Source organism: Mirounga angustirostris, unplaced genomic scaffold (genome assembly GCF_029215605.1).
Source record: "Mirounga angustirostris isolate CCGP_5_RB_7025 unplaced genomic scaffold, mMirAng1.0.hap1 SCAF_4, whole genome shotgun sequence".
In the NCBI taxonomy this organism is placed as follows: domain Eukaryota; kingdom Metazoa; phylum Chordata; class Mammalia; order Carnivora; family Phocidae; genus Mirounga; species Mirounga angustirostris.
The window spans coordinates 92,594,234-92,607,556 of record NW_026991712.1 but is presented as its reverse complement, the minus strand read 5'-3'; the positions used below and the strand labels follow the sequence as shown (position 1 = coordinate 92,607,556).

Below are 13,323 nucleotides of genomic sequence, written 5' to 3'. Positions count from 1 at the left end.
CTCTCCTCCCTCCTGCAGACACACACGCACGCACGCACTTTAAATTCTTCTGGAAGAATTTAAAGCATATCCCAGACACATGTCATTTTGACATTAAGCACTTTAGTATGCATCCTCAACTGATAAGCATTTTTTAAACATAACCACCATAGCATTCTTAGCCGATTTCTTGATGAGATCAAGCAGGATATAGCGGTAATCAGTAGTGATGAAATGCTTATGCCAAAAATGAGCATTTTTATGCAAAATATTAAATTTACTCCAATTCAGCAAGAGTGTTAGTGTCTTTTATGTGCAAGGCACTGCAGGCATAGCACGTACGGATGAATTAGGTAGGGGGTCCCTGTCCCCAGGCAGAGTCCTACAGAAGGTCCAGAAGACATATATACAATAATAATCAAAGTTCAAGGCAGCGTTCAGATAAAATCCTTAGAGAGCAGTAAGCCTGGTGGGTGGTGGGGTCTCTGTGAAGGTTTGTTGAACATGAAGTAGAGGTATGACAGGTAAGTTCAAAGTAGGCATTCTCCTTTAAGTAGGAAAGGCTATATAGGAGAAGTACGTGCATGATGGATTTCAAGGAACGGGCCGTTTCTGCACAGAATGTTTAAACTTGTAGAACAACAATAAAGGAAAATGTCTACACGTGCACTAAAACAAAAACTAAAGAAGAGCCCACCGGCGCTCCTGCCACTGTGACATAGTGGAGCCATAGCTTCTCCGGGAGTCCAAGTCCAAAGTGGACCTGAAAGGCTGGTGGGTAGTCCAGACGACCCTTGAACATCCTTTAAATCCCTGGAACCTGTGCCTTATGAGTTCCCAAGCCAGGAACCCACTGGTTTTTGTTTGCCTTTGCATTAAGGTCCTCCCTTTTGGGGGCCTGAGATTTAGTCTTAACAGAGAATGAGACCAACCAGTCAACGAAGAGATTCTCCTCTCCTGCCAGGCCGCGATTCCTCTAGATGTGCACACTCGTTCATGCATGCACATGAGTGTGTATATGTATATGTATGTATATGCCCTAGCTGCAACCCCGCTGTGCTCTCCTTTCTCTGTGTTTGGTTCCATAGGGTTTAAACTGACTCACTTGGAGGTGGAGGATGGAGTAGAATGGGAGAGTCTGTTCAGTCATCTGTTCAGCAACCAACCGAGCAGCTGTCCCAGGTGCTGAGGCAGAGGGAACAGCAGGAAGGGAGACAGAAAACCTGGAAGCATAGGAGGTGGTTAGGGAATGGTGAGAGGTGTGGTCTCAGTGGAGCGTAGACTATGTATCGGAAGGAGGGAGGCGGTGAGGCTGGACACATGGGTTAGACTCACACTGATGAGCACCTTGCATGCCAGGCTGGGGAGTGTGTTCTTACTCAGGAAGTGAGAAGAAAAGCCACGGGAGGTTTATTGTGCAGATAACTGTGTCTGCCTAGAGGTGCGTTGGGAGGTTATCATGATCGTCTTGGCTGGAAGCAAAGAGAGCCCGAATGAGGATGGTGTTCATGAGGTTTCCACTTTTGTTCACAAATATTTATAGAGCATCCACTGTGTGCAAGTCCTGGAATGGGGGCAGTGTGAGAGTTGGGGACCCTCAGAGTGGAGAGTCGGAGATGGCACACAATTCAAGCAGAGGTGACTGGGAGAGTGAATGGGGGTGTGGCAGCAGGAACCGTAATTGGAAGTTAGGAGGAGGAGTTGGCCATGTCTGTTTGGAGTGGGAGTCAGCTGTGTCCGTGTGTGTGTGTGTGTGTGTGTATGCGCGCATGCATGGATATGAGTGTGTATATATACATGTGTGCGCACATGCATGAATGAGTGTACCTGTGTATGAATGTGTGCTTGTGTATGTATACTTGCACACGTGTATGTGCGTGCATGAACGAGTGTGCCTGTGTATGAGTGTGTGCGCACATGCATGTATGAACGTGTGCTTGTGTATGTATACTTGCACACTGTGTGTATGCATGGATATATGAATGTGTATATGTATATGTGTGTGCATGCATGAACGAGTGTGCCAGCGTATGAATGTGTGCACATGCATGTATACTTGCACACACACGTGTGTGCATGGATATACGAGTGTGTATATGCATGTGTGTGTGCATGCATGAACAAGAGTGCCAATGTATGAGTGTGTGCTTGTGTGTGCACACATGCATGTATGAACGTGTGCTTGTGTATGTACACTTGCACACTGTGTGTATGCATGATATATGAGTGTGTATATGTATATGTGTGTGCATGGATGAGTGTGCCAACGTATGAATATGTGCATGTGTATACTTGCACACACATGTGTGCGTGGATATACAAGTGTGTATATGTATATATGTGTGTGCATGCATGAATGAGTGTGCCTGTGTATGAACGTGTGCTTGTGTGTGCACGCCTGCATGTATGAGTGTATGAATGTGCTTGTGTATGTATACTTGCACGTGTGTGTGTGTGCACGCACGTGTGCATTGGCAGAGGCAGGTGGAGAGTGAGGGGATTAGGGTACAGATGTGCTGTGCTGGTGATGCCATGGAAGCATGAAACCGAGATGCCTAGAAGCCTGCTCTGTGCCCGGGTTAGGGTCTAAGCCTAAGGAAGAACCCCCGGGAGCAGCTGGGTTCTGGAACAAGGAGGGCGCCCTGGGGGCTGCCAGGCCAGGGTGTAGGAGGAGAGGGAGAGGGCTGCTCAGGTGGTTGGTGCAGGAGCTAGTTTTGCCTACCTCTTCCATGTGTCCCATGGTCTGACCACTGATGTCACCGCTTCTCTACCATCTTTCGTGCTAACTTGGACAGCCTTTATTTTCACAGTGCCACTTCAGAGGACTATGCTCAAGGGAAGGAAGTAAACCCCAAAGGACCAAAGGGTTTCTTTTTAAGAGCTGGTGACAGATGAGACAGAAGAGAAATACGACAGGTTGCCTCTCCTGGCCGTTGGACTGTGCTGGTCATCCAGGCTGAGGGGATGGGCTGTGGGGAGCGGTCTTCCTGGGTCAGATCCCTGGTGGCAGGACCATAGTCATGTCATTGCCAGTCACGGCATTCTGTGTTGCTGCAGGTCACGAGCCAGTCAGTGGTTGTGAGAAAATAATGGTTTAGAAGACAGGGAGCTTGGCTCATCTGTGAGGTGCGGATGTCCATGAAAGGTGATAGAAGGGACATGGCCCTGGGTTCAGATTTGCCACTTTTGAGCTATACAGGCACATGACTGACTCTTCAGAGCTCTGGATGGGGAATAGTAGTTCACAAATACGTACGTTTGTGTGTATATATATCTATGAATACGTGTGTGTACATATACATTTGCACACGTACCAGGCACTAGTTTAAGCATTTTCATGTATATTTTAAGTCTTTTTAAAAAAAACTTTATTTTTGGGGTGCCTGGGTGGCTCGGTCGTTAAGCATCTGCCTTCGACTCAGGTCATGATCCCAGGGTCCTGGGATCAAGCCCCATATCGGGCTCTGCTCGGCGGGGAGCCTGCTTCTCCCTCTCCCACTCCCCCTGCTTGTGTTTCCTCTCTCTCTCTGTCTCTCTCTCTCTGTCAAATAAATAAATAAAGTCTTTAAAAAAATAAATAAAAAAATAAAAATACTTTATTTTTAAGTCATCTCTACACCCAGCATGGGGCTCGAACTTACAACCCCGAGATTAAGAGGCACATGCTGTGCTGACTGAGCCAGCCAGGCGCCCCTGCATACTTTAACTCTTCATCCTCACAGCCAGGTTGTGAGCTAGTTATTGTTACTACCTCTGTTTTTACAAGTGAGGCACCAGAGAGGTGAAGGCATGGGCCCAAGTACACAGCAAGCCGGTGGCAGAGCCAGGATCCGAACAGGCTGGCTGCAGAGCCCCGGCCCTTCACCACTGCTCTTCACGGCCTCAGTTTGTCGTTCAGGGTAACATGGGAGCACGTGAAGGGTCCCTGTGTCATGCTCCACACGGGAGGCGGGCCGCTGCCGTGTCCCAAGCGCTCGTGACGGTGCGGCGTTCCGGGCCAGTCCTGACGGAGGGGTGCCAACTTGCCCGGCGCCCAGCCAGTCCGCGGCTGTCCTTGCCACATGAGGGAACCTGGGTGTCCTGGCTGCAGCTATGTTGCTCTGGCAGAGTCCGCCAGGAGGGAAGGGGCTGAAACCTGGGATGTCGGGTCCCTTGGGACACCTTGTCTTACACATGTGACAGCCTAAAGGCATTTCGGTGGTATTTCCTCCACAGTCGGTGTTACTACAGAGGCAGTGTGGGGTGCTGGCCCTCTGCCCAGGAGGCAGAACACCCCCGAGCTGTATAGCTCGGGGGGGTGACACTCTAGCAGCCCGCGGTGTCTCTGCACAGTGTCCCCCTCATGACACGGCGTGCTCCTGTTGGCGGCCGGGGCCCGTTGGTTTAACTGTGTGTGCCGTGGGGACCACCCTCATTGCAATTAAATGCTCGTGAAGATGACATTTGAAGGGGACAGGATTTTGACTTCTTTCCTTTTCCTGGCCACTGAATCATTCTTAGGGAAGTCATGATGTTACACATTTTATTAGAAGCGTAAATCACAAAAGAACAGTTCCTTGACCTCAGCAGTTTATAATCTGAGTGAGTCATAAATAAAAGCAACGTTAAATAAAACTAAACTGTTTGATTGAGGTGATGGGAATGAAGATAGTGGTGGCAGATGGAAAGTTCTGTTTAGGGAGAGTTCGGGTGCTCCTAGCAGGCCAAGTGCCACAAGAGAAAAGTGTAGCCTTCTCTAAAAGCCAGGCAGCACACATTGGCTGAGCGCCTACTGAGCTTGTAAGGCTGTGTGTGGAGCTTGGGGACGAGACCTTCAACAAGGCATAATGACAGGGAGAGGCTGCTGCTGACCAAGTGCCCCTCCATGGCTTGTGGGAGCATGGAGAAAGGGGGCCACGCTCTGGGGACCTGGGAGGGGACCCCAGAGGAGGTTACATTGAAGAAGGAGTGCAAGTTTGCAGGGCGGTCAAGAGGCGAAGGCCACTGCTGGTAGGTGAGCGCAGTGGTGTGACATGGTGTGGGGGCTGGAGATCCTCAGGTCATTGGGAATGACCTGGGGAGGGGGTGGGGGCAGAGGGAGGAAGGCGACAAAGAGGTTCCAGTACCAGTTCTTGGCAAGCATGGAGGAAGGCCTAGGGGTCAGTGAAGACAGAAACATGGAGTTACAAAAATGGATGAAACCGGCACAGTGAATGTCAGAGGAAGAAGGGGTTTCCACACCAGTGAAGATGAAGAGGGCTGCGACAGTGGCAGGGGACCCCAGGAAAGGCCTGGCTTTCCTCCCACCCCCGTCAGAATTTGTACCGGGCAGGGGAGGGGGGGGTGGCCCTGAGGGAGCAGGTTTTCCTAGAGCCAGGATCCGCAGGAGCCGGCTTTAGGGTTGGCAGAATTGTGTTGGGAGGGTTACATGTGGCTGTGAAAAGAATGTCATCTGGGGAGTGTGAGGATGGGTGCTTATTGATCACTGAACACAGATTGAGTGGGAAAAGGCAGAGGACCAGGAAACTGAGAACGAGAATCGGCAGGGGGAAACCCGAGGGCCTTGCGTTTGGGGCCTGGCCGGGGATGGCAGGACCCCAGGCCCTGTGGGGATTGGCCTCGAGTGCTGGAATGTACTCTGGGATGGGGTTTCCCTGTGCAGCCCCAGCGGGGGCTTTGGAGATCTGTGGGCACCGCTTGGCACTCCACACAAAACCTTGGTGGAGTGTGAGCCCCGAGCCGTCTTAGATCCTTCTCGGAGGACTAACCTCCTGGAGACACTGCTGGTAGCTCCCAACCCTATGGAAAGGTCCAGACTCGGATTGCGGACATTTGGCTTCTGGCCTTGGAAGGTGTCCTGGGGACCGTAGCGGTGCAGCGTTGTACGAGTTTTGCCATAACAGACTCTTTCCGGATCCTTCCTATCCGGGGCGAAGACTTTCCTTTCTATCACTGTAGTTGGTGGCTGGGCATTTGATTGTCAGGACAGGAGTAGCACTCGCCTCGTTCCTTTGGCTCATTCTTAATATGTAGCTGTCTGATTTTTTTTTTTTAATCCTTGCTCCTCTCTCGTTCAGAACCAGACTACCAGGTGTACCTGAATGCTTCGAAAGTCCCCGAGTTTTCCGACGACCTCACAGAGCTGGAGTGCCGGATAGTGGACATGAAGAGCTCGGAGGCCAGCGTCCGCTTCACCGTGTCCTGGTACTACAGGGTGAACCGGCGCAGCGACGACGTGGTGGCCAGCGAGCTTCTTGCGGTCATGAGCGGGGACTGGACGCTCAAGTATGGAGACCGGAGCAAGCAGCGCGCCCAGGACGGAGACTTTATTTTTTCTAAAGAGCACACGGACACGTTCAGTTTCCGAATCCAAAGGACTACAGAGGAAGACAGAGGCAATTATTACTGTGTTGTGTCTGCGTGGACCAGACAGCGTAACGACAGCTGGGTGAAGAGCAAGGATGTCTTCTCCAAACCCGTCACCATATTTTGGGCATCCGAAGGTAGGCGCTTTATTCTTGTTCACTGAGGTTTGGGGTTTTTGTTTTGGCCCAGCGCGTCGCACTGCGCGGTTTTATGTGCCGGGTCTCCCTGCTAGGAATCCAAGAAAATGCGAGCTCAGATGACTGCTGCTCTAAAAACAGCATGGACCCCTTCAAGATGCTGACGCTGGCGAAGGCTCAGTCCCGTGAGAGAGCTGGCGCTTGGGGGTGGTAGCTCATCGGTTCCCACAGCCCTTGACGCTGTTGCTCTGCAGGGTGGTCTTGGGCCTTGGGGGTGTGCTCACGTCTGCGAGTTCCCGCTGGAGGCAGGGCCACATACCGGGGGCACGGGGGTGGGGGCCAGACTGTTGCACCTGCTTCTGAGGTGCCAGTCATCCCTTCAGAGAGATCGTTTCTGGAGAGGGGTGACAAGAGCTTGAGGGAAAGGTTCTTTGCTACGTCTCCTCCCGATGCTCGGAGCACTGTCTGCGTTGGGACGTCGGACTTGTCAAGTCCATCACTACAGGAAGCCCAGGCCTCCTAGGTCCCCCTCGTGCCCTGGATGTGAAGTATCACACGCCCCTCGACACGCCTTAGTTGACTGATTGCCGCCACCACCCTGTCCCCAGCCCCAAACAGGGCCCTCTGGGAGCTCAGCAGAATCTCCTGTTGCCTGAGGCTCAGCTTGGAACGTTCCTTGCTCTTTCCCACGTTAAACATGACCAACCTCGCTCTCCTCCTCCCCCCTGAGGCCGCTGTTTGCCCTGGGGTCTCCTGAGCGGAAGTGTTTTCTCCCCATGCTCCTCATACAGTGGGGCCTGTTCATCAGCTTGTGTCACCCCCCTCATTGGACTCCTGGGTCCTCCTCGTTCCCTTGGGGAAGTGGTTAACTTTTGTTTCACAGCCATGCTCTCAAGTACTGTCACTGACTTGTAGCTTCTCTTCCACGTACAATGCTGGCCCACACTTGGACTGCACCTCATGATTACCTGAGGAGCTTTAAAAAAACACTGATGCTTGAGTCCTACCACAGGTCCTATCTTAGTTGGCTGAGGGTGTATGCAGCCTTGGGCATTGGAATTTTTTCTTTTTAAGATTGTATGTATGTATGTATGTATGTATGTATGTATGTATGTATGTATGTATGTTTCTATCTATCTATCTATCTATCTATCTATCTATCTATCTATCTATCTATCTTATCTATCTTCCTTCCATTCTTAGATATGTCCAGGGGTGGAAGAGAGGATAAGATGGACAGTTACCCTACTTAGATTCCTGGGCAGCCATAACACCCCCTTGCAACCCAAGTTCCCTTGCCCTGCTCTTGTTTTGGATTATGCTCTGGCCAAACCACAAACCAGTCCAAAGCCAACCTTCTGCTACCTCCCTACCTACATTTGTAGTTGGATAAAAACATTTAAATGTGTTGACTGGCTTCACGTTAAATCTGTGATCATTTATGTCAACGGGGCTCTCAACACTGCCTGGCAATCATTCTGCATTTCCATAATCCGTTTACTTCCCTACTCTCCAAAATGATTATTGCATACCACCTTCTTTGTCTGAAAACCTCCTCTCCCAGCCTTACTCTCAGCTGTTGGTCCTGGGTTCTCTTTCCCTAAAGAAACAGAAACAATCAGAGGAGAATTTCCACATGCTTGCCCCTAGCCCATGTCCTAGCAAAGGCCAGCCCCTCTCACTGGTCAGGCATGAGGCCCCTCTCTCTTATGTCATCAATATTCCTCTCTTTTCTGGACCTTTTCTATTGGCCTCTGAATATTGTTAGACCTCCTGTTCCTGTTTTAGTATTTTATAAAATAATTTTGAACTCACTTCTCTCTCTGTCTTGCCCTTCTCCAAACTGCTTTGCCCCCACCGATTGCTCTTTCTTTCCTTTTATAGCCAAAGCATTTGATTTGTCTGTACTCAGTGGGTGTCTCTGCTTTCTCTTCCCATTCTCTGTGGCACCTGCTTCTTATCAGACTTTTGCCCCAGTCCTTGTGTTAAGACCAGTAGTGATTGACATCCTGCAAAATCCAATTGTTTGTTGTCTTGCTTCACTTAGCAGGATTTAGCACAGGTGGTCATTCCCTCCTCCCAGAAATCCCTTGGTTTTCCCTTGGCTGTGGGATGCCACCCCCTCTGGGCTTTCCTCCCACCTCACCACAACTCCTCTGCCACCTTTGCTGGATCTTCTTCATTTCCTGACCCTGAGACATGAAATTACCTCAGAACATAGTCCTCGGACTTCTTCTCTAGTTGACTTCCCTCCCTTGATGATGTCTTCTAACCTCGTGAATTGAAAGCTGCTTACACACCATTAACTCCCGAATGTATATTTCTACCCCAGACTTCTTCCCAGAATGCCAGATTCAACACTCTGTTGCCTTGTTGACACGTCCACTTGTTTAACGGGCATCTCAAACTCCTGTTCAAAATGGTGCTTCTGGTCATGTTTTGGCCTTCTCTAGCACCTTCGTTGTAGTTGTTCAGTCCAAAACCTTCATCCTCAGTTCCTCATTCTTCAGATGGACTCAGAGTCTTGCTGCAGCCACGCTCCCCTGTTAGCAAGCCACCACCATCTCCTGCCTGGATTTTATCACTGCCTTCCTGACTGTTCTCTTTGCTCCCGCCCATGCAGTGGCAGCTGGAGCAGCCTTGTTAAAATGTCAGTCAGATCATGAAACTCCTCTGCCCTAACCTTCAAAGACTTCCCATCTCACTCAAAGCAAATCCCAGAGTCCTTTTGGTAGCCTTGCATGCCCTATGGCATCCGGCTCCCATTACCTTCTGACCTCACCTATAACTCTCCCCAGTGCTCACTCCTCTTCTTCCCCTCTGCCTTTCCCATGGTGCCTCCAACACGCCAGGCATACCTCTGCCTTTTGGCTTTCTGCTTGCTCTTCCCTCTGCCTAGAATGCTGTTCCCCACATGGTTACGGGGCTTGTTCCCTCACCTTCTCAGCTCCTTGATGCCTCGTCAGGGATGCCATCCCTGGCCACTCTGTCTAAAATTGTGTTGTCGCTCCCTGCCCCCCCCCCCCACACACACTGTTTTTCTCCTCTTTCCCTCCTTTATTCTCTCAAACATTTGTCACCATCTAACTGTACCATATATTTTACTCATTTATTTTGTTCATCTTCTTCCACTAGCATGTAGAGGGAGGGGCTTCTGTATGCTTTGTTTACTGTGGCGTTCCCAGTGCCTGGAATACGGGAGGCTCTCACTAAGTACTTGTTTAATGAATGGGTGGATTACCAAACTCACGGGAGAATCAGGAAAGAATGTGGGTGGCTCAACGGAACCTCAGGAATCTGTGATACTGGAGAGACACTATAACACACTTGTTCTGCTTAATAGGTTTGGTGGAACAGCCCACAAAACCCAACATGAAAATCTTATTTTATAACTAGACAGATTATAGAATTAATAATCTTATTAAAGGATAAAAAGCATGTGTTTAATTCATTTATTCATCCAGTCAACAAATATTTAAGTACCTTCCAAGTGCCTGACATTGAGCAATTATAATGTAGATGGCTTCTAATGTGTATATGCTTAGGGATTTCTTTTTTCACAGAGAAGCAGGGAGTAACATACTTAAACGTAAAGTTAGTGTAGGCATGGACACTGGCCCAAATTGTTAAAATGGCATCTCTGTGGAAATCACTAGATGGACAGGTGTGTGTTCCGGTCACCTGACTAATAATCTGTTCTGTACTGTGACCATGATATGATTAAACAGAAAGAACCCATTTCTCCCTTGCTCTGATCTTCCAAGCAGACTTTCCCTGCACTTTTACCAGCAGAACCTCAGGGAGAGGATGCCCCTGGCATGGTCTAGGGCCTGACCTGGGTGTTGTGTTCAGGCGCATCTCCTCCTATTCACGAAGAGTGAGCCCTGCCTCATGTCCTTGAGGGTACCAGTAGTCTCCTGGATTCCCTCACACCCATTAAATCATTTCAGACTGTTCTGCTTCATCCAGCATGGTGGTTTGTAGCCTGCTTACAGATAACACGTGATTTTCTTTCTGAGTTTCCAGATTTTCTTAAGTGCTATTGTGCAGCAATTTGCAAATAAATTCCAATTTCCTTGTCATTGTGCTTTCAGATGCATATCCATTTTCACTAGTCCTGTTGGAAATCACCTCTTTCTGGTACTTCATTCCAGATTCTGTGCTCGTGGTGAAGGCAAGGCAGCCGAAGCCTTTCTTTGCTGCAGGAAATACATTTGAAATGACTTGCAAAGTGTCTTCCAAGAATATTAAGTCACCACGCTACTCTGTTCTCATCACTGCTGAGAAGCCTGTGGGGGACCTTTCCAGTCCCAATGAAACCAAGTACATCATCTCCCTGGACCAAGATTCTGTGGTGAAGCTGGAGAATTGGACAGATGCGTCGCGGGTGGATGGCGTTGTATTGGAGAAAGTGCAGGAAGATGAATTTCGCTACCGGATGTACCAGACTCAGGTCTCGGATGCGGGGCTGTACCGTTGCATGGTGACAGCCTGGTCTCCTGTCAGGGGCAGCCTGTGGCGAGAAGCAGCCACCAGTCTCTCCAATCCTATTGAGATTGACTTCCAAACTGCAGGTGAGCCAGGAACCCTGTTGAACCGCAGACTGAACTAGAACGCAACCCTAGGATTTTGAGCCAGTGGCTTAATTTCTCTTAAACAGCTTTCTTTATTGAGATGTAATTCACATGCCATATAGTTTTACCCATTTAAAGGGTATCATTCAGTGGCTTCCAGTATATTCACAGAGTTGTACACCCATCACATTTGATTTGTGGAACATTTTCATTATACCTCGAAGAAATCCTGTCTCCCTTGCTGACACCTTTCAATTCCCAGCCCTCCAGCAACCACTCATCTACTCCCTGTCTCTATCAGCTTGCCTATCCTGGACATTTCACATTACATTAATGGAATATAATACATGGTCCTCACGTCTGTTTTCTTTCACTGTAACATAGCATTTTCTTTTACTTTCTTTCTGTCTGTCTTTCTTTCTTGTCTTTCTTTCTTTCCTCTTCATTGTTATACAGTGTTTTTGAGGATCATCCATGTCATAGCATGTATCAGTACTTCATTCATTTTTATGACCGAAAAATACTCCACGGTGTGGAGACACTACGTTTTATTAATCCATTTATTGGCTAATGGCCATTTGGGTGTTTACAGTTCTTGGACTATTAGGAATGATCCTGTGAACATTTGTGTACAAATTTTTGTGTGCACGTACTACCCTCATTTCCTTTTTTTTTTTTTTAAGATTTATTTATTTGACACAGAGAGAGAGTGCACAAGTAGGCAGAGCGGCAAGCAGAGGGAGAGGGAGAAGCAGGCTCTCTGCTGAGTAGAGAGCCTGACGTGGGGCTCGATCCCAGGACCCTGGGACCATGACCTGAGCCGAAGGCAGACATTTAATTGACTAAGCCACCCAGGCGCCCTCCTCATTTCCTTTTTTTAATAGGTGAACCAAAACTCAGCTATTTTAACTCCTTTAGAGAACACAGTGGAGTATAAATAAAGAGAAGAGGGCACTGGACCTCCAGAGGGGTTACATGACTTGCCACACGTGCAAGGCTCAGAGACAAGTTCATCAGGGGTCCCTAGGACTGACGGTCATGGGCACTATTTTTGTCCCGTCTTATAGAGCAGTATTTCCACACAGGGGATAAGTATCCCAGCCTTGTGCCTCACCTTGTTTTGGGACTGGAGAAAGATTTCCCATCAATTCGTCGAGTTGCCAGAGCTATGCTGGTATGGATGAATATGTGTCAACCAGCTCGTTAAGAATAGTTACTGGTGGTGGTCATGTATGGCAAGGTTAATTAAAACAAGAGCATTTTTGTGTCTATTCTGAATTGATTTTGTTTTTGGTTAAGTAAAATGTTTTTATGCTATAAGACGGAAAGGTCAACTTTTTTTAATGGCATGGATACATATTCTCAAATAGAAATATTTCTTATTCATCCATGTAATTCATTAAACTCCTCTGAAATAATTTGTGTGTGTGTGTGTGTGTGTGTGTATGCGTGTATATTTCAGCAGGTAGATATTTAAAAGTTTTTGATCCCCGAATTTTATTTAGGATATCAAGATGAAGGATCATCATTTATGAGTTTAATATTGAATGTTTTCACTAAATCTGCCATGGATTCCAGTTAGAAATTTCTGAATGTATAAATTTATAATCACCTGTAAAAATTCAGGTATTAATTGAATCAGCATAATGAATACAAGATATTTGTTGAATTACATGATTACCTTTTAGAGTAAAGGTAAACTAGACCTTAAAGTTTATTTTTCATTGAAGTTTTTTATTAATATTCTTTTGTATTAATATAAACTTCAGTTGGGGCGCCTGGATGGCTCAGTCGTTGGACGTCTGCCTTCGGCTCACGTCATGATTCCAATCCTGGGATCGAGCCCCGCATCGGGCTCCCTGCTCGGCGGGAAGCCTGCTTCTCCCCCTCCCACTCCCCCTGCTTGTGTTCCCTCTCTCGCTGTGTCTCTCTCTGTCAAATAAATAAATAAAATCTTAAAAAAAATAAATAAGCTTCAATAGTGTATAATGAAATTATTTTCTAGTTTCTTCAATTTGTTAACATTTAGATTAATAAAGAGAAAATACTGATTTAAACCCTTAGATTGGAAAGAGCAGAGAAAGTGCAGGCTTCTTTTATTGTGTATATTTGCTTGTTTGTTTTTTAATAACAGCTTCATTGAATTATAGTTAACATGTAAAATTCACCCATGTGAAGTGTACAATTGAGCGGTTTTTAGTATGTTCATGGAGTTGTGCAGCCAATGCCACAATCTTATTCCGGAGTTTTTAACCACTCCAGAAGGAAACTCTGTACCCGTGAGTGCT

At 47.8% G+C, this 13,323-nt stretch overlaps 1 protein-coding gene across 2 annotated transcripts in view; it reads left to right on the top strand.

Moving 5' to 3' along the window:
* Window positions 1–13,323, top strand: part of PTGFRN (prostaglandin F2 receptor inhibitor) — a 79,691-nt gene that overhangs the window by 52,521 nt on the left and 13,847 nt on the right. For both annotated transcript variants that reach the window (XM_064588571.1, XM_045896868.3), the window contains 2 exons: window positions 6,036–6,461; window positions 10,616–11,035. In XM_064588571.1, the coding sequence (XP_064444641.1) occupies window positions 6,036–6,461; window positions 10,616–11,035 (846 nt within the window). The remainder of the gene's footprint in view (window positions 1–6,035; window positions 6,462–10,615; window positions 11,036–13,323) is intronic.